Here is a 19,473-nt window from a genome sequence, read left to right on the forward strand (position 1 = left end):
AGACCTGAATGTAAGTCATGAAATCATTAAACTCGTAGAAAAAAACATAGGCATAAACCTCTTAGACATAAACATGGGTGACCTCTTCTTGAGCAAATCTCCCCGGGCAAGGAAAACAACAGCAAAAATAAGCAAGTGGGACTACATTAAGCTGAAAAGCTTCTACACAGTGAAAGACACCATCAATAGAACAAAAAGGAACCCTACAGTATGGGAGAATATACTTGAAAATGACAGATCCGATAAAGGCTTGATGTCCAGAATATATAAAGACCTCACACGCCTCAACAAACAAAAAACAAATAACCCAATTAAAAAATGGGCAGAGGAACTGAACAGACAGTTCTCTAAAAAAGAAATACAGATGGCCAAGAGACACATGAAAAGATGCTCCACATCGCTAATTATCAGAGAAATGCAAATTAAAACTACAATGAGGTATCACCTCACACCAGTAAAGATAGCTGCCATCCAAAAGACAAACAACAACAAATGTTGGCGAGGCTGTGGAGAAAGGGGAACCCTCCTACACTGCTGGTGGGAATGTAAATTAGTTCAACCATTGTGGAAAGCAGTATGGAGGTTCATTAAATGCTCAAAACAGACCTACCATTTGACCCAGGAATTCCACTCCTAGGAATTTACCCTAAGAACGCAGCAATCAAGTTTGAGAAAGACAGGTGCACCCCTATGTTTATCGCAGCACTATTTACAATAGCCAAGAATTGGAAGCAACCAAAATGTCCATCGGTAGATGAATGAATAAAGAAGATGTGGTACATATACACAATGGAATACTACTCAGCCATAAGAAGTGGAAAAATCCAACCATTTGCAGCAACATGGATGGAGCTGGAGAGTATTATGCTCAGTGAAATAAGCCAAGTGGAGAAAGAGTAATACCAAAGGATTTTACTCATCTGAGGAGTATAAGAACAAAGGAAAAACTGAAGGAACAAAACAGCAGTGGAATTACAGAACCCAAAAATGGACAAACAGGTACCAAAGGGAAAGGAACTTGGGAGGATGGGTGGGCAGGGAGGTATAAGGGGGTGGAAGAAGAAGAAGGGGGGTATTAAGATTAGCATGCATGGGGGGGGAGGGAGAAAGGGGAAGGTGGGCTGCACCTCACAGAGAGGACAAGTAGTGATTCTACAACATTTTGCTAAGCTGATGGGCAGTAACCGTAATGTGGTTGTTAGAGGGTACCTGATATAGGGGAGAGCATAGTAAACATAGTATTCTTCATGTAAGTATAGATTAAAGATTAAAAAAAAAAAAGAAAGAAAGAATGAAAGAAAAGGGGGATTACTCCTTGATAGGATAAAACTATCGGTAAATCAAAGATCAACGCATGCTTTAAATATCCTTAATGTTGATCACTTAAAGGGTGTCAGATGATCAGCTATGGAGGTACTCTTTTCTGATAATATTCCTTTCTCTTAATAAAATAAATAAATAAAAAAAAGCAGTTCCTGTGTGCTGACCTCCAATGCACAGTGGTATAGAGGGCATGTCAAAATGTGGGCAAAGGGTCTGTTTGTTTCTCTGCAGAAGATAAAGGCCTAGCTTGGATACCCAGAAAATGAACTAAGATACAATATGAGGAGGAGCTTCCGGCATCAGCACTCTCTGGAGGACTTGTGCCAGGGGGATGATCATCAAAAAGCCTCCACAGGGATCTGGGTGATGCTGTGGTTGTGGCTGCATCCACCCCACCGTTTCCTGGACTTGCCATTGGAATGAGGAGGGAGATGTCTAGGCTGGCATGTGCATACAGTGAGACAACGAATTTGACTGGATCTGTACTGTTGGAACTCAACCAGGAGTTGGGAGGGGTGCAAGTTGTAGCACTCCAAAATCTTATGACTACAGACTATCTACGGTTAAAAGAACATATGGAATGTGAACAGATCCCAGAAATGGGCTGCTTTAATTTGTCTGATTTCTCTCAGACTGTTCAAGTACAGTTGGACAATATCCATCATATCATAGACAACTTTTCACAAATGCCTAGGGTGCCTAAATGGTTTTCTTGGCTTCACTGGAGATGGATGGTAATTATAGATTTGCTTTCTTTATGTCACCGTATTCCTATTATGTTAATATGTGTGTGCAAATTAGTTAGTAGTTTAAAACCTATACATACTTAAGGTACTCTACAAGAAGATATGTCAAAGAAATAATCAATCCTCCCATGTTTTCTTCCATATGCTACCTCTATAGCTTTTCTTCTTCCTTCCTAATTAAAACCCTTAACTAGAATTCGTGCCTCATATCGAATTTACCGAGTATCATAATTCCTCCAGGTGGTAAAGATACCTCAAGACAAGTGCTGGGCATAGACTCCACAGGGCATAAATCTGCAAAGAAGTAAAAAGCTAACCTTTTCAAACAATATGGCTTCTCTCTCACTTACTAACTTTACATTTCCCTGTATGGCCCCGGAAGATGACTGGTTAGCCAGAGACGGGTAAGATTCCTCAAGGGAGGAACAACCTAAGACAGGAACAGTCACAGGGGGGCCATCAGGTGAGAAATTGGGGATCAACAGAGGTGAGGCTCAGAACCTCACCCCCCCTGCTTTGAGAGAAATCTTCTGCATCCGTGGATGTTTTGTTGCCCTTGTCTAGCTTGGATTAATACTTAGTCCATAGGCACACACCTGATCATCTACATTTGCCCTCTTACAGCACTAAACTGTTTTCTACCTTTATCTTGCATCTACCTACCAATTCAGCATTTTATTTAAAAATAATAATAATAATAATAATAATAATAAAGGGAAAAATGTGGGATCCACATATAAATCAAGTATAAAAATCAAACGAATATTCATATTTGACCTGATTGTTTATAGTTCATAATGCGTGATCAAAAACGAAAGTTTCTGTGATGAATGCCCCTGTACTGTTCACCATGTAAGAATTTATTTACTATGTAAGAATTCGTTCAGCATGTAAGAACTTGTTCGTTATGCTTCAGAAGATTGGAGACTGACGAGAATTAGGCTTGAGATGGATTAATGATTGTACATTGAGCGTTGAGCATTGACCCCCCTATACTGAATTTTATTGTTGTTAACAACCATTTGATCAATAAATATGAGATTTGCCCTCTCAAAAAAAGAGCACAATGAGATATCACCTCACACCAGTATGGATCACCATCATCAAAAAGACAAACAACCACAAATGTTGGCGAGGTTGTGGAGAAAAGGGAACCCTACTACACTTTGGTGGGAATGTAAATTAGTTCAACCATTGTGGAAAGCAGTATGGAGGTTTCTCAAAATGCTCAAAATAGAAATACCATTTGACCCAGGAATTCCACTGCTAGGAATTTACCCTAAGAATGCATCACTCCAGTTTGAAAAGGACAGATGCACCCCTATGTTTATTGCTGCACTATTTACAATAGCCAAGATATGGAAGCAACCTAAATGTCCATCATTAGATGAATGGATAAAGAAGATGTGGTACATATACACAGTGGAATATTACTCAGCCATAAGAAAAAAAGAGATCCTACCATTTGCAACAACATGGATGGAGCTAGAGGGTATTATGCTCAGTGAAATAAGCCAGGTGGAGAAAGACAAGTACCAAATGATTTCACTCATATGTGGAGTATAAGAACAAAGGAAAACTGAAGGTACAAAACAGCAGCAGAATCACAGAACGCAAGAATGGACTAACAGTTACCAAAGGGAAAGGGACAGGGGAGGATGGGTGGAAAGGGAGGGATAAGGGTGGGGAAAAGGAAAGGGGGCATTACGATTAGCATGTATATTGTAGGGCAGTACATGGGGAGGGCTGTGCAACACAGAGAAGGCAAGTAGTGATTTTACAGCATCTTACTATGCTGATGGACAGTGACTGTGAAGGGGTTAGCCTAGTAAACATAATGTTCTTCATATAATTGTAGATTAATGATATAAAAAAATAAAAATAAGAAAGAAAGAAAGGAAGAAGAAAGGAAGGAAGGAAGGAAGGAAGGAAGGAAGGAAGGAAGGAAGGAAGGAAGGAAGGAAGGAAGGAAGGAAGGAAGGAAGGAAGGAAGGAAGGAAGGAAGGAAGGAAGAAAGAAAGATGTGGTTGTGGGTTTGTCATATATGGCGTTTATTATTTATAGAGGTACTTGCCTTCTATAGCCATTTTGTTGGGAGTTTCTATCATGAATGGATGTTGAATTTTGTTGAATACTTTTTCAGCATCTGTGGAGATGATCATGTGGGTTTTCTCCTTTTTGTTGATGTGATATATGATGTTGATAGATTTTCAAATATTGTACCATCCTTGCATCTCTGGAATAAATCCTACTTGATCATGATGGATGATCTTTTTGATGTATTTTTGAATTTGATTTGCTAATATTTTATTGAGTATTTTTGCATCTATGTTCATCAGCGATATTGGTCTGTCATTTTCTTTTTTTGTGGTGTCTTTGCCTGGTTTTGGAAAACTTTAAGGAGGATGGGTATTAGGTCTTCACTAAATGTTTGAAAAATTCAATGGTGGAGCCCTGTAGCCCAGGGGTTTTGTTCTTAGGTAGTTTTGTTATTAACCAATTCAATTTTGTTGCTAGTAATTGATCTGTTCAGGTTTTCTATTTCTTCCTGGGTCAGCCTTAGAAGATTGTATTTTTCTAGAAAGTTGTCCATTTTTTTTTTAGGTTATCCAGTTTGTTAGCATATATTTCTTCATAGTATTCTCTAATAATTATTTGTATTTCTGTGGTGTCTGTAGTGATTTTTCCTTTCTCATTTCTGATTCAGTTTATGTGTTTAGACTCTCTTTTCTTGATAAGTCTGGCTAGGTGTTTATCTATTTTGTTTATTTTTTTGAACAACCAACTCTTGCTTTCATTGATTCTTTCTGTTGTTTCATTCTTCTTGATTTTATTTATTTCTGCTCTAATCTTTATGATATCCCTCCTTCTAGTGACTTTGGGCCTCCTTTGGTCTTCTTTTTCTAGTTTTTTTGTGAGTTTAGACTGTTTATATGGGATTGTTCTTCTTCCTTGTGGTAAGCCTGTATTGCAATATACTTCCATCTTAGCATAGTCTTCGCTGCATCCCAAAGATTTTGCAGTGTTAAGTTATTGTTGTCATTTGTCTCCATGTATTGCTTCATCTCTGTTTTTATTTGGTCATCAATCCATTGATTATTTAGGAGCATGCTGCTAAGCCTCCATGTGTTTGTGGGCTTTTTTGTTTTCTTTGCATAGTTTATTTCTAGTTTCATAGCTTTGTGGTCTGAGATGCTGGTTGGTCCAATTTCAGTCTTTTTGAATTTACTGAGGCTCTTTTTGTGGCCTAGTATATGATCTATTCTTAAAAATGTTCCATTGTAAGATGACTGGTTAGCCAGAGACAGGTAAGATTCCTCAAGGGAGGAACAACCTAAGACAGGCACAGTCACAGGGGGCCCATCAGGTGAGAAATTGGGGACCAACAGATGTGAGGCTTAGAACCTCACCCCCCCTGTTTTGAGAGAAATCTTCTGCATCTGTGGATGTTTTTTTGCCCTTGTCTAGCTTGGATTAACACATAGTCTACAGGCACACACCTGATCATCTACATTTGCCCTCTTACAGCACTAAACTGTTTTCTACCTTTATCTTGCATCTACCTACTACTTCAGCACTTTAGTAAAAATAATAATAATAATAATAATAATAATAAAGGGAGAAATGTGGGATCCACATATAAATCAAGTATAAAAATCAAATGAATATTCATATTTGACCTGATTGTTTATAGTTCATAATGCGTGATCAAAACCAAAAGTTTCTGTGATGACTGCCCTTGTATTGTTCACCATGTAAGAACTTATTCACTATGTAAGAATTTGTTCACCATGTAAGAACTTGTTCATTATGCTTCAGAAGATTGGAGACTGATGAGAATTAGGCTGGGGGTAGATTAATGATTGTGCATTGAGCATTGACTCCCCTATACATAATTTTATTGTTGTTAACAACCATTTGATCAATAAATATGAGAGATGCCCTCTCAAAAAAAAAAAAAATGTTCCGTGTGCAGTTGAGAAGAATATGTATCCTGCTGCCTTTGGGTGGAGTTTTCTGTAGTTGTCTGGTAGGTCCCTCTGTTCTAATGTGTTGTTCAGTGCTTCTGTCACTTTACTTATTTTTCTGTCTCATTGATGTGTCCTTTAGGGTGAGTGGTGTGTTGAAGTCTCCTAAAATGAATGCATTGCATTCTAATTCCCCCTTTAATTTTGTTAGTATGTGTTTCACATACTTAGGTGCTCCTATGTTGGGTGCATAGATATTTATAATGATTATATCCTCTTGTTGGAGTGACCCCTTTATCATTATGTAATGTCCTTCTGTGTCTTTTGTGACTTTCTTTGTTTTGAAGTCTGTTTTGTCTGAGACAAGTACTGCAGCTCCTGCTTTTTTTTCCTATTAGGTACATGAAATATCTTTTTCCATCCCTTCAGTTTTAGTCTGTGTATGTTTTTGGGTTTCAAGTCTAGGCAGCATATAGATGGGTCTTGTTTTTTATCCATTCAGTGACTCTATATGTTTTGATTGGGGCATTCAGACCATTTACATTTAGGGTGATTATTGATAGGTATGTACTTATTGCCATTTCAGGCTTTAGATTTGGGGTTACCAAAGGTTCAAGGTTATCTTCCTTACTATCTAACAGTCTAATTTAACTCACTTCATATGCTATTACAAACATAACCTAAAGGTTCTTTTCTTTTTTCCTTTTTCTCCCTCCTCTATTCTTTATATATTAGGTATCATATTTTGTACTCTTTGTCTATCCATTGAGTGACTTTGTGGGTATTTGATTTGATTTTGCATCTGCTTAGTGATTGATTGTTCTACTTTCTCTACTTTGGTTTTATTTCCCCTGGTGACAGCTGTTTAGCCTTAGGAACACTTCCATCTATAGGAGTCCTTCCAAAATATACTGTAGAGGTTGTTTGTGGGAGGTAAATTCTCTCAACTTTTTCTTATCTGAAAATTGTTTAATCCCTCCTTCAAATTTAAATGATAACCTTGCCTGGTATAGTATTCTTGGCTCAAGTCCCTTCTGTTTCATTGCATTAAATATATGATGCCACTCCCTTCTGGCCTGTAAGGTTTCTGCTGAGAAGTCTGATGGTAGCCTGATGGGTTCTCCTTTGTATGTGATCTTATTTCTCTCTCTGGCTGCTTTTAATAGTCTGTCCTTATCCTTGATCTTTGCTATTGTAGTTATTATATGTCTTGGTGTTGTCTTCCTTAATTCCCTTGTGTTGGGAGATCTGTGCACCTCCGTGGCCTGAGAGACTATCTCTTTCCCCAGTTTGGGGAAGTTTTCAGCAATTATCTCCTGAAAGACACTTTCTATCCCTTTTTCTCTCTCTTCTTCTTCTGGTACCCCTATAATGCAAATTTTTCCATTTGGATTGGTCACACAGTTCTCTCAATATTCTTTCATTCCTAGAGATCTTTTCTTCCTCCTGTACCTCAACTTCTTTGTATTCCTGTTCTCTAATTTATATTTCATTTAGTGTCTCCTCTACTTCATCTAATCTTTTAAATCCCTCCATTGTATGTTTTTTCAGATACTGTATTCTTCAACATTTTATGTCATTCTTGAATTCCCCCAAGTTCTTGAATATTTTTATGTAGCTCCATGAGCATGTTTATGATTTTTATTTTGAAATCTCTTTCAGGAAGATTGATGAGTTCAGTTTCACTTGGCCCTCTTTCTGGTGTTTGTTGGATTTTGATTTGAACCAGGTTCTTTTGATGTTTCATATTTGTAGGTGACACCCTCTAGTACCCAGAACCTCTACTCTCTAGAGCTGCTCAGCCCCTGAAGCGATGTTGGGGGTCACAGGCAAGCAGCCCTGGTGCCTGTAGAGAGGAAAGAGCTCTTTTCTGCTTCCTGGTTGCAGTGCCTGCCTCCACTGCTGGGGCCAGTGGGTCAAACATGCAGGAAGAAGCCTCTATGCTTTGCATATGTATCTGCCATAGGCAGGGCCATCCTCTGGCTGGCCTGGCTCAGTGGTGGTGGCAGCCCATTTGTGAACTGGTGCCAGTCAGGAGGAAGGCATGGCAGGCTGCATATAGCAGTGGGGGTCCTCATAGCTGTGTTGCCAGCCAGGAGGATGGAGCACCTGAAGCTCCTCAATGTTCCCAACCTGCTGGGCAGAGTGCACCCAGACAGTTGTGTCCACCTGTCTTTTCTGCTGAGCAGCAAGCTCTATGCAATCCTTGCCCCTTTAGCAGCCCTCTCACTGTTAGGAAGTCTCTCAGACTGCCTACCTTTATTTTGTCCCAGGTTTTGGATACGTGTTTTCCACAAGTGGCTGGAATGTCTGTCTCTCCAACTATTCTTTCTGCCTGTTTTAGCTTTCCAGCCCCACTAATCTCCAGAGCACCATGTAATGCAGGTTCATGCTGCCAGAGCAGATCTCCAGGGCTGAGTGTTCAGCAGTCCTTGCCTTCCAGCCCCTCCTCGCTCTGTTTCTCTTCTTCCCTCCAGTAAGTTGGGGTGGGGGAAGATCTTGGGTCCCTCTGGATCACAGCTTTGTACTTTACCCTTTCCCATGAGGTCTGCTATTTTTCCCAGGTGTAGGGAGTCTTCTGCAACCTTCATTATTGTTGCTCTTTCAGGACTAGATGTATTTCCTATATTTTCATATTATATGTGGTTAAGGAGGAGGTTTATGTCTCACCTCTCACACCACCATCTTTAAGCCTCTGATCTCTTTTAACACCAGTAACTGACCATAATCACAGATAAACAGTGTCACTAATGATGAGATATATCAATTTCTAAACTCTGCATGTACAAACTATGCTTCAGGTCACATAAGGTGAACGCATAACAAAGAGCTATCCAAGAGCTGATGAGAGAGTATTTCACATAAATTCAAGGTTATCTGAGAGGGATTATTACTTGGCAGAATCTTTAATTACTAGAACACAACAGGCAATTTAACCATTTTTACCCAGAGGGAATAGACTGGATGACAAGCTTCTCCTGTATTACCAAGGAGATAGAGGATGAGAGACAGGCTCAGCTTCTACACATAGTGTGAGTATTTCCTAACATGCCAGGCTGTGTGGTGTGGAAAGCTGGAGAGTAGCTCTGAAATCTTCCTGCTTTTAGTCATCATCATGCATGAGCACCACAAAATTATCAAAAAAGTATGTTCATCCATCCATCCATCCATCCATCCATCCATCCATTCAGTGAGTATTTACTGAGTGCCTGGCTTGTGCCAGGCAAATTCTGAACTTTTAGAAGAACGTGACAGAAGACCCCGATCTCATAAAGGATACATTAATATGGCAGGATGTAGGTAGACAACAACAAAGAATGAATGACAAAAACAAAGTTCAGACAGGGATTGGTGCTCAGAGAAATAAAATGAGACCATGTGACATGTCCAAGCAGCCAGGGGTAGAATTACTTCAGAATGGGACAGGCTTTGGGATCAACAGAAATAGAAATCTCAATTACTGAGGGGCTAGTTAAATAGAATTTTTTTCTTTGTCTCTCTCCTGCTGGCCATATTTTGCCATTTCGCTAATTATTACTCTTCCATTAAAGTGCTGAAATGCCAGCCAAGAAACGATTATTGAGATCCCACTGTGCTCTCAGCACAACTACGATTGGAAAATGTGGTGAATTTAAGCAACTAATTCTACTACTGTGATAAAATATGAGGTACAAAATGATTAAGTCATGAATAACTGAAGACTCTTGTTTTAAGGGATGCACTTGAGTCTAAGCTGCCTCAGTCTATCCAGACATACATCACATAACTGAGATTCAGCCGTCAGTTCCAGGAACTCCTCTGCAAGGAGGCCTCATGTATTGCCACTAGATGGCACCAGTTATTTTCATATTTTTAGGCCAAAACCCACACCTTTTCCTATGTAACAGCTATATCTAAAATGTTAGAATGTTACTTAGAATTATTATTAATAGAAGCATAGTCTTTTCATTAATTTTCTTAGAGGAGGGCTCACAGTAAGAGCATTCAAAGTGGTATGTTCACTCAATGACATAATTGTTCATTCAATGTATTAGTTCGAAATAATCTTTTTAATGTACTAGCAATGTATTTTAAAATGTTAAAAGGAAAAAAGTAATTGAATATATCATAATTGACTTTTATATGAACATCATGATCAAAAGTAGCTGATGAAAGTAGGTTATATTACATATATTTTTTAAAATTTTGCAGGAAATAGTTTTAATAAAATACAGAATTCTTTATTTTTTATAACTAATTTCTCATTGTGTCTCTTAGAAATAATATTCAAAATTATACTGAAAAAAAACCCATGGTATTAATTATGCAATTAAATGTAACAAAAGCTGTTACACATGAAAAATGGAAGAGGAGTCACTTAACTAAATATATATCATTTAATAATATTCTACATAAAAATTAAATATGTATGGCTTTATAATCCTTAAAACTTCAGACTTAAAAAGATATATTTTATCATATGACTTTCCTGTTTGTAACTAGTAAGTTTACAGAGCAATTAAAACACATGCAAAATTTTTCTAAATGAAAAGAGCATATACTTATTTTTCAAAAAAGTGGTTGGCCAACATTCAAAGTATGTTTAGTCAGAGAAAATGTAATTATTTTCACATTTCCCATTAAAAAGTTAAAAATGGCTCTGTAATAAATATAACCTACATTTTAATATCAGTAGACTTCAAAATAAAATAAAGGACAGACAGTCCCTGATTTAAAACGGTTCAACTTACGAGTTTCTGACTTCAGGAGGCTGTGAAAGAGACATACATTCAGCAGAAACTCTTTCAAGCTGAATTTTGGCCTTTTCCTGGGCTCGCCACATGCAGTGCAGTCATTCTCTCTGGTGAGGCAACAGGGAGCCGCAGCACCCAGCCAGCCACACAGTCTTGACGGTAAGCAACCAATGCCCTTACCACTTACAGTCACTCCATACCCATACGACCACTTGTCTATTTTCACTTTCAGTACAGTATTCAATAAATAACCTGAGATAACCAACACTTTATTGTCAAATAAGCTCTGTGTAGATGATTTTGTCAACTGTAGGCTAATGATAAGTGTTCAGCGCATGTTCAAGATAGGCTAGGCTGAACTGTGATGTTCGTAGGTTAGTGTTTCAAATGCATTTCGACTTAATGGTATTTTCAATTTATAATGGACTTATCTGAAAGTAACCCCATTGTAAGTTGAGAAGATCTGTACCATGATAAAATGAGAGTGTACATAAAATGCACTGAAAAGCAGAGTATGCTGAATGAGTATAATTACTTAGAAGAAAAAAATGAAAGGTTACATTTTTTGTGTGTTAGATTTATTTTTCAGAATCTAAACATCTTTGCTATTTCAGGATGACAATGAGTACCTCTGAGTAGCTACTAATCTATTGCTCTATTTCCTTCATTCTAAAAATGCAAAACCAATACTCACTTTAACATCTGCCAGAGTTTTTTGCCTCATGGTAATGAGTGTTCTGTATCTCTGATCTTCCTCATAGATTCTCTCTTCACAGACTTTTTTCTCACTTGTGAGATGATCAAACACAGCTTGTATGTGTTCTTTTTTATATCTCATAGTTAGAAATTGTTCCCTGTGAAGAAAGAATTGTATATGCCACTAATCAATTCATGTTTCATTTTGTAAAGTAAATTTATGATACATTTTAAAAGACCCAATAATGAAATATCTTACAAGTAATGGGATTTGGAAAAATTCCCTAGTACCTTCTGTAGACCTACCTCAATGCAGTAACATCTAAATGATCCAGGTGGAAGAAAATCTTTGGGGAAATTTGGTGGATTCCCTTGGTTACCTACCTGGCATGCCTCTGTTCTGTCATCATTCCAAAGACCCCCCTCCTCCATGCAACATATTACTCTAAGGATACATCATGTTTAGATTAAACCAACCAGCATGTAGCTAGTTATCCACGAAAGAGCATATATATTAAGATAGCCCAATACATTGAAAGGAAGGAGCTAATTCCATGTATAAGAGGCTCACATCCACTAAAGGTGAACAAGGAGTCATGTTTTCAAGTGTGCTAACAGTCACAGCAGACAGAGCAGTGAGTACCTAGAGTTGAGCTGGATCAATCAACCTGTAGCTTACCCTACAAGCTTACCCTGCAGCTTACCTTATAAATTTACCCAGAAGCTTACTCTACAAGCTTATCCTACAAGCTTATCTTATAAGCTTACCTTGCAACTTACCCTACAAGCTTATCCTACAAGCTTACCATGCAAGCTTACTCTGTGGGCCTCCTGTTATATAAGTTTCCCTACTATTTAAGCTGGTATGTGAATGTGTGTCTGTGTTTGTACAGCACATGCATGTCTGTGTGTATTCTGTCATTTGCAATTAAGTATACCTTGACACAGAAGTAAAATAATTTTTATGGTGAGCTGTAGTTACATATAGAACAACATTAGCAGAAAAAGCATCAAAATGTGGTTAAAATACTATAAAAATAAATTGCTTTATAAATACTTGCCAAAGTTGATCAGAAACCCAGAATCCAGGATAAACAGTAGTAAAAATAAAAGCTTACCAATGTCTTATGTTACTCATACTTGTTTTCAATCTCTACTGGCATAAAAAAACCACATCATTTGCACAATTAGCTATAAAGGCAGCAGGACTAAAGTTCTGGAGGGGCTAAAATGTTCAAGTGCTATGAGCACAGTACCTCATGTAACACAATAACCAGCCTAGGAAAGCGTAACTCCTGTATCAACTAGAGAAGCCCCAAGGCTTCAGCACACTTAGCTGTGCAGGCTCATTAGTAAATGACAGAACAAAACTCAAATCCAGTGCTGTCTTGCTCTGTGTGATCAGCAGCTCAGTATTAAGGACTCATTTTCTTTTCTCTCTTTCCATTATGGCTGTTAGAGTAAATGTGAAAACATGACTCTGTGTTCACATTTTTTCGATGTACACCTCCATTCTAAATGAAGTAAGATTCTTTCATCTGTGTTGCCCATTTATTCTACTTCATCTTTCATATCAACAACACCCAAAATTGTTAGATGATGTCTTGTGAAGTATTCACTAATACTGACCTTGTGGGACACAGAGAACCAATGAAATTCACACAGGGAGGAGGGAGTGTGATGAAAAGCAAAAATCTCTCACAATGGCTCCCAGCAAACATCACTGTGTCTTGACCACATATACTTTGTTCTCTACACCAATTACTTTGAGACTGGATTATATTCAATACAGCATTTTATTAATTATACATACACATTATATAGACTATATATGCTTATTTGTATATCTATGAATGAAAATAGTGTTTTCTTTCTCATAGTGTGATAAAAAGAACAAACTCTGAACTCCTATGGGTCTTTTGATTACTTTCACTTAAAAGATCTCCAGCCACTTGAAGGTATGCTTCCCCGCTCACCCTCCTTGATGCCTGGCACTGGGCACACGATGGTCCTCAATAAAAATGACTCGCTCGATATGGTCACCTACTTAAAGTACCAGATTATTCCTAATACAATTAACCTGCAGTAATCTTCCCTCCCAATGCTAACCACGGGTTCAAGTGCACAGGTGAAAGAGCCAACACTTTGGAACAGGATGGACCTGAGCTGGAGCTGGCTCTGACACTGGTGAGCAGGGGGATCTTAAGACAGTCATTTAATTCCCTGAGTTTCTACTTCCCCGAGATTCACATGGGAATACTATTACATAATTTAAGAATTTCTGTGAGACCTGGATGAGATAAGGTACAGAGCTGAATGCAAAGTCCCTGGCACATTAAGAAGTTAATCAATGGTAGCTTTAAACATTGCTTGACATTACCCCCTTATCACTGTTATTAAACAGATTTATAAACAATACCACAGTGTTAGCTATTCTTTTTCTCCTTTTCCTGAGAAAAGGCAGAGTTTTGTCAAGTGCAGAGAGAGAACTGACTCACTGACACACGGTGAGCACTCCCATTTCAAAGGCAGTGTAATCTAGCCACAGGATGGAAGAAAATGTTAGGACCGACATGGTAAAAATGCTGAAGAAAAAAATTTTGTCAATTACTGAATTAATTCTAAGTTTAGTGTAAATTATATAATTTTAGGCTTACAGCTTTGAGCTCCAAAATATTCTTACAAATATTAAACACTGTGGATAAATATCTTTCAACATAAACATGTTCCCTTGCTTTCTTACATGGTACACTGAGTACGACAGTCGTTTTCAGAGAAAGCTACATGATCATTCTGAAAATAAGTTTTGATCCTATGGGAAGAACTAAGCCAATCCTTGTTGGGTCTTGACTTGATCCTATTAAGGTTCATGATATCAGAGTACATTACTGTTTTTCTGAAACTTTTTCCTCAAATGTTATGATTTTGCTAATGGTATATTAGCCTTCTATATTTAAATTGAACTTAAGTTCCTAAATGTGACCAATGCATGTCCCTCCAAGAGCGTCCAAGCCCTCCTCTCAGAGTTTCACAGAACAAGAAATAAGAGCCAAAGGCGTAAAGGAGGAGTATGTGAGTTCTAAGTGTGGGTCCACAGCTGCACTCAAGGGTCTGGGAGCAGAATGTTTCTCCGAGCCAAATGCCTCACTAGGCTTTGTCAAGTATGCCCCAAACTAAGGGGGGAACTGGATAAAAGACTTTTTGGAGACAATAAATGTGAATAAATTACATGAAGTTGTGTAGAATATATGTTTCTAAACTATTACCTCAAAACTGTTGTCAAAAATGTTTGGGTAAAGAATGGACTAACAGGTACCAAAGGGAAAGGGATTGGGGAGGATGGGTGGGTAGGGAGGGAGAAGGGGGGAGAAAAAGGGGGGTATTAAGATTAGCATGCATAATGGGGGTGGGTGGGAGAAAGGGGAGGGCTGTACAACATAGAGAAGACAAGTAGTGATTCTACAACATTTTGCTATGCTGATGGACAGTGACTGTAAAGGGGTTTATAGGGGGGACCTGGTATAGGGGAGAGCCTAGTAAACATAATATTCTTCATGTAAGTGTAGATTAATGATAACAAAAAAAAAGAAAGAAAGAAAAGGGGGATTACTCCCTGATAGGATAAAACTAACTGTAAATCAATGATTAATGCATGCTTTAAATATCCTTAATTTTGACCACTTAAAGGGTGTCAGATGATCGGCTATGGAGGTACATTTTTCTGATAATATTCCTTTCTCTTGAAAAAAAAAAAAAGCAGTTCCTGTGTGGTGACCTCCAATGAGTTCTACATAATGGTATAAAGGGCATACCAAAGTGTGGGCAAAGGGTCTGTTTATGTTTATACAGAGGATGAAAGCCTAATTTGGCTACCCAGGATTTGAACTAAGATATGATATGAAGAGGAACTTCCAACATTCAGCACTCTCTGGAAGACTCATGCCAGAAGATGATCATCAAAAAACTTCAACAAAGATCCAGGCACTGCTACAGCTGTAGCTGCATTCATCCCACCAGTTCCTGGACTTGCCATTGGAATGAAGAAGGAGATATCTAAGCTGGCCTGTGCATACAGTAAAACAACAAATTTGACTGGATCTATACTATCGGAACTCTACCAAGAATTAGGAGAAGTGCAAGTTGCAGCACTCCAAAATCTTGTGACTAAAGACTATCTACTGTTAAAAGAACATATGGGATGTGAACAGCTCCCAGAAATGTGTTGTTTTAATTTGTCTGATTTTCCTCAAACTATTCAAATTCAGTTAGACAATATCCATCATATCATTGATAAGTTTTCACAAATGCCTAGGGTACCTAACTGGTTTTCTTGGTTTCACTGGAGATGGCTGGTAATTGTAGGTCTGCTTTGGTCGTGTAGCTATATTTCTATTATGTTAATGTGTGTGCACAATTTAATTAGTAGTTTAAAACCTATATATGCTTATGTTACTCTACAAGAAGATATGTCAAAGAAATAATCAATCTTCCCATGTTTTCTTTCATCTGCTACTTCTATAACTTTACTTCTTCCTTCCTAATTATAACCCTTAAGTAGAATTCGTGCCTCATATCGAAATTACCAAGTATCATAATTCTTCCAAGTGGTAAAGATACCTCAAGACAAATGCTGGGCATAGAAGCCACAGGGCATAAATCTGCAAAGAAGTAAAAAGCTAACCTTTTCAAACAATATGGCTTCTCTCTCACTTACCAACTTTACATTTCCCTGTATGGCCCTGAAAGATGATTGGTTAGCCAGAGACGGGTAAGATTCCTCAAGAGAGGAACAACCTAAGACAGGCACAGTCACAGGGGGGCCATCAGGTGAGAAATTGGGGATCAACAGAGGTGAGGCTTAGAACCTCACCCCCCCTGTTTTGAGAGAAATCTTCTGCATCCGTGGATGTTTCATTGCCCTTGTCTAGCTTGGATTAACATATAGTCTACAGGCACACACCTGATCATCTACATTTGCTCTCTTACAACACTAAACTATGTTTTCTACCTTTATCTTGCATCTATGTACCACTTCAGCACTTTATTAAAAAAAATAATAATAATAAAGGGAAAAATGTGGGATCCACATATAAATCAAGTATAAAAATCAAACGAATATTCATATTTGACCTGATTGTTTATAGTTCATAATGCATGATCAAAACCGAAAGTTTCTGTGATGACTGCCCTTGTACTGTTCACCATGTAAGAACTTATTCACTATCTAAGAATTTGTTCACCATGTAAGAACTTGTTCATTATGCTTCAGAAGATTGGAGACTGACAAGAATTAGTCTTGGGGTGGATTAATGATTGTGCATTGAGCATTGACTCCCCTATACAGAATTTTATTGTTGTTAACAACCATTTGATCAATAAATATGAGAGATGCCCTCTCAAAAAAAAAAAAAAAAAGAAAATGTTTGGGTAAAAAATCATATTATTAACCATGTCATGTAAGTGAGAAATACTGAAATTAGTGGAAAAGATTATTAAAGTCACATGGAATAAAAGTCGTTATATTTTTAAAAGGAGAAACCCTCCCAGTTATTCAAATAAAAATAAAACCCAGGGGAGCAATGAAAAATGAAAGCCATTTATGATTATGTTTTTAAACCAAAATTACCAAATATCACATGTATATTCCACATCAAATTATGGTAGAAAATATGGATCACTTTAAGAATTTTAAATATGGAAATTTGGTCCTACCTCTTTTATAAATAATATACTAAACACTTAATATTTTGATAAAATATAACTACTTACTTTAAATTTTCAAGTATCTGATCAAACATTTTCTTTTCCTTTTGTTGTTCTTCCAAATCCTTATTCAATTGATTTATTTTTGTATGATAAGTAATTGTTTTACTTTTAGTATCCTCTAATTCTTTAAAAATTATTGAGCATTTTGCCTGGAAAATACAATTCAGGGATGTTTTATTTTAAATACTGGGATTTTCAAATCCTTGTAATTTAGGAACACAATTAATTTTGGCCGTGTGAACACTTAAAAGCAAATAGTAACCTCTTATCAATATAAACAACAACTTAGGTTTATGTCCTCTTCCTCACTGCTACATCTGATGAGACTTTCTAAAAGATGGGATAATACTGTTTTCACCCCATCTTTCCCTCTCTCCCAACACTAACTCACCCACAATCCCACACACATACACACTCGCCTTAAAGGCATGTCTTTTTAAGCTGCAAGCATGTGGTCACTGATTTTCCAATGTGTACACCAAAGTTGCACAAGGGTATATATTACTGTGATCTTTCAAAAAAGAAGTCGATATTTAATGCCAGCACAATTTCCCAAGGCTGGCCTGTGAAAATCCATATTTGAGACTTGGTTTTGCACCCATTTTTGTGCAACCCTTTCGCGACTGCTCACAGGTACGCTGACCGACTCACTGGCGGGGCGACTGGCCTACCGAAGCCTGCCAGTGCTTGGTAGCGTTGCCCTGCAACTGCCTTCAGACCCTGCAATTGCTCCCTTCACTCCTGTTCTCCATTTTCCCCACGTGCCTCCTAACTCCTCTACTCACAGATTTCAAGAACAATGGCTAATCTTTTATATTTATTTTCTTATGTAGACCTGCTATTTTGTCAAAGATTTTGAACACCAAGTACTGCGCTAAGATGTTCGTGTCCTCCTGGGCTTCTTTCCTTTTCTCTGGAAGTTCTGGAATTTTTCTAGTAATGAATGAGGTTTTATTTTTTCTTTTAAATACCAGAATATCACTGAAATACAGCTAGCTGGGATTCTTGCATGGGTCAACTAGGGTATTATGTTATTTCTGGGAGAAAAGTCAACATAAAAAAAGTGAAGAATTACAAGGATGGATTAAAGTAAGTAGGAAGGAGTAGAGAGGATGGGCAACTCCAGGTATATCATGTTCTTTATCACTAAACTTGACTCTAGAATTCCAAAATTCACATCCTAATTCTGCATGAGGATTCTCACAGGAAATGGAAGACATGAGAAACAAAGGGGTCAACAACTTAGACCACACCAGCCAATCAGCAATGCTGAAATGATGCATGAAGATTCTACACTAAAGGAAACAAGTGTGCTTCCTGCAGATAGCAGGGAGAATCAAGGTGTACTTGGCACTTTAATAGGTGCCCTCCGTGAGGCTAGGCACTTCCCCTTCCACAGCATCAAAGTATTAATACACTTCCCCATAGTGAGCTGAATCTGGAGAGAAGCAACTGTTAGATGCCACATGTTTGTCAAGAGTACAGATCTGCACATCCTGAGAGAGCAAAAGCTTGTGCACCTCAGAGCCACGTGGAAGTCTTTGATAAATGCTGAAGGGTCACGCAAACAAATGGAAACAGAGGTATAAACACCACCTTTACAGTCTGGCCCCATTCTTTGGCTTATTTTATTTTTCCCAGCCTAGATGACACAGGTTTCAGCAATTTGGAGCCTTTCCACCAAAAGGTACTTTAGTGTCCAGACCCATAAGGGTATGGAAATATGAACTCAGGTTAACTAATGTTTCACCCTACAACATTTTTCATTATTTCTTTATCTCAAAAATTTTCAAAGCACACATTTAAAAAATTAGGGAATTAAAATTATATTCACATTCTAAATTATTAATTTCAGATCATATTTTTAATTGTTATTTAAGATTAAATAAATATATTTTTATGCTGCCTAAATATAGTAGTAAGTTCAGATTCTACACCTAAAATTTCAATTGGAGTTAAAATAGTGAAAACTCAGTAACACTGCTTAGCTTGGCCCATGACTAAAGTGCTTATGCACAGTAAAATATAGTTATTTGTCTTAGAACTTAAGTTCTCAGAAGACAGAAATGGTGTTTATAGTATGGTTTGTACACTAATCAGTATAATGAGTACTTAGTAAATGCTATGAATGAGGACTGAGAATACAGGAGTTTGTGAGCTGTTTACAATGGGGTTCAGGAACCCTGTACACAGGTGCCCCTCCCCCGGGGCAATGCTGCCTCTCTAGCTTCACCCCCTTTC

General features: G+C 37.8%; 1 protein-coding gene across 9 annotated transcripts in view; it reads right to left on the reverse strand.

Moving 5' to 3' along the window:
- Positions 1-19,473, reverse strand: part of CCDC178 (coiled-coil domain containing 178) — a 568,079-nt gene that overhangs the window by 330,943 nt on the left and 217,663 nt on the right. For all 9 annotated transcript variants that reach the window (XR_012121114.1, XR_012121113.1, XR_012121115.1 and 6 more), the window contains 2 exons: positions 17,236-17,381; positions 11,465-11,624 (listed from right to left, as the gene is read on the reverse strand). Coding sequence is in view for 6 of the 9 variants with exons in the window: in XM_073212734.1 (XP_073068835.1) it covers positions 11,465-11,624; positions 17,236-17,381 (306 nt within the window). In the remaining 3 variants the exon portion in view is untranslated. The remainder of the gene's footprint in view (positions 1-11,464; positions 11,625-17,235; positions 17,382-19,473) is intronic.

The sequence above is a fragment of the Manis javanica genome, chromosome 9 (genome assembly GCF_040802235.1).
Source record: "Manis javanica isolate MJ-LG chromosome 9, MJ_LKY, whole genome shotgun sequence".
Taxonomy (NCBI): Eukaryota; Metazoa; Chordata; class Mammalia; order Pholidota; family Manidae; genus Manis; species Manis javanica.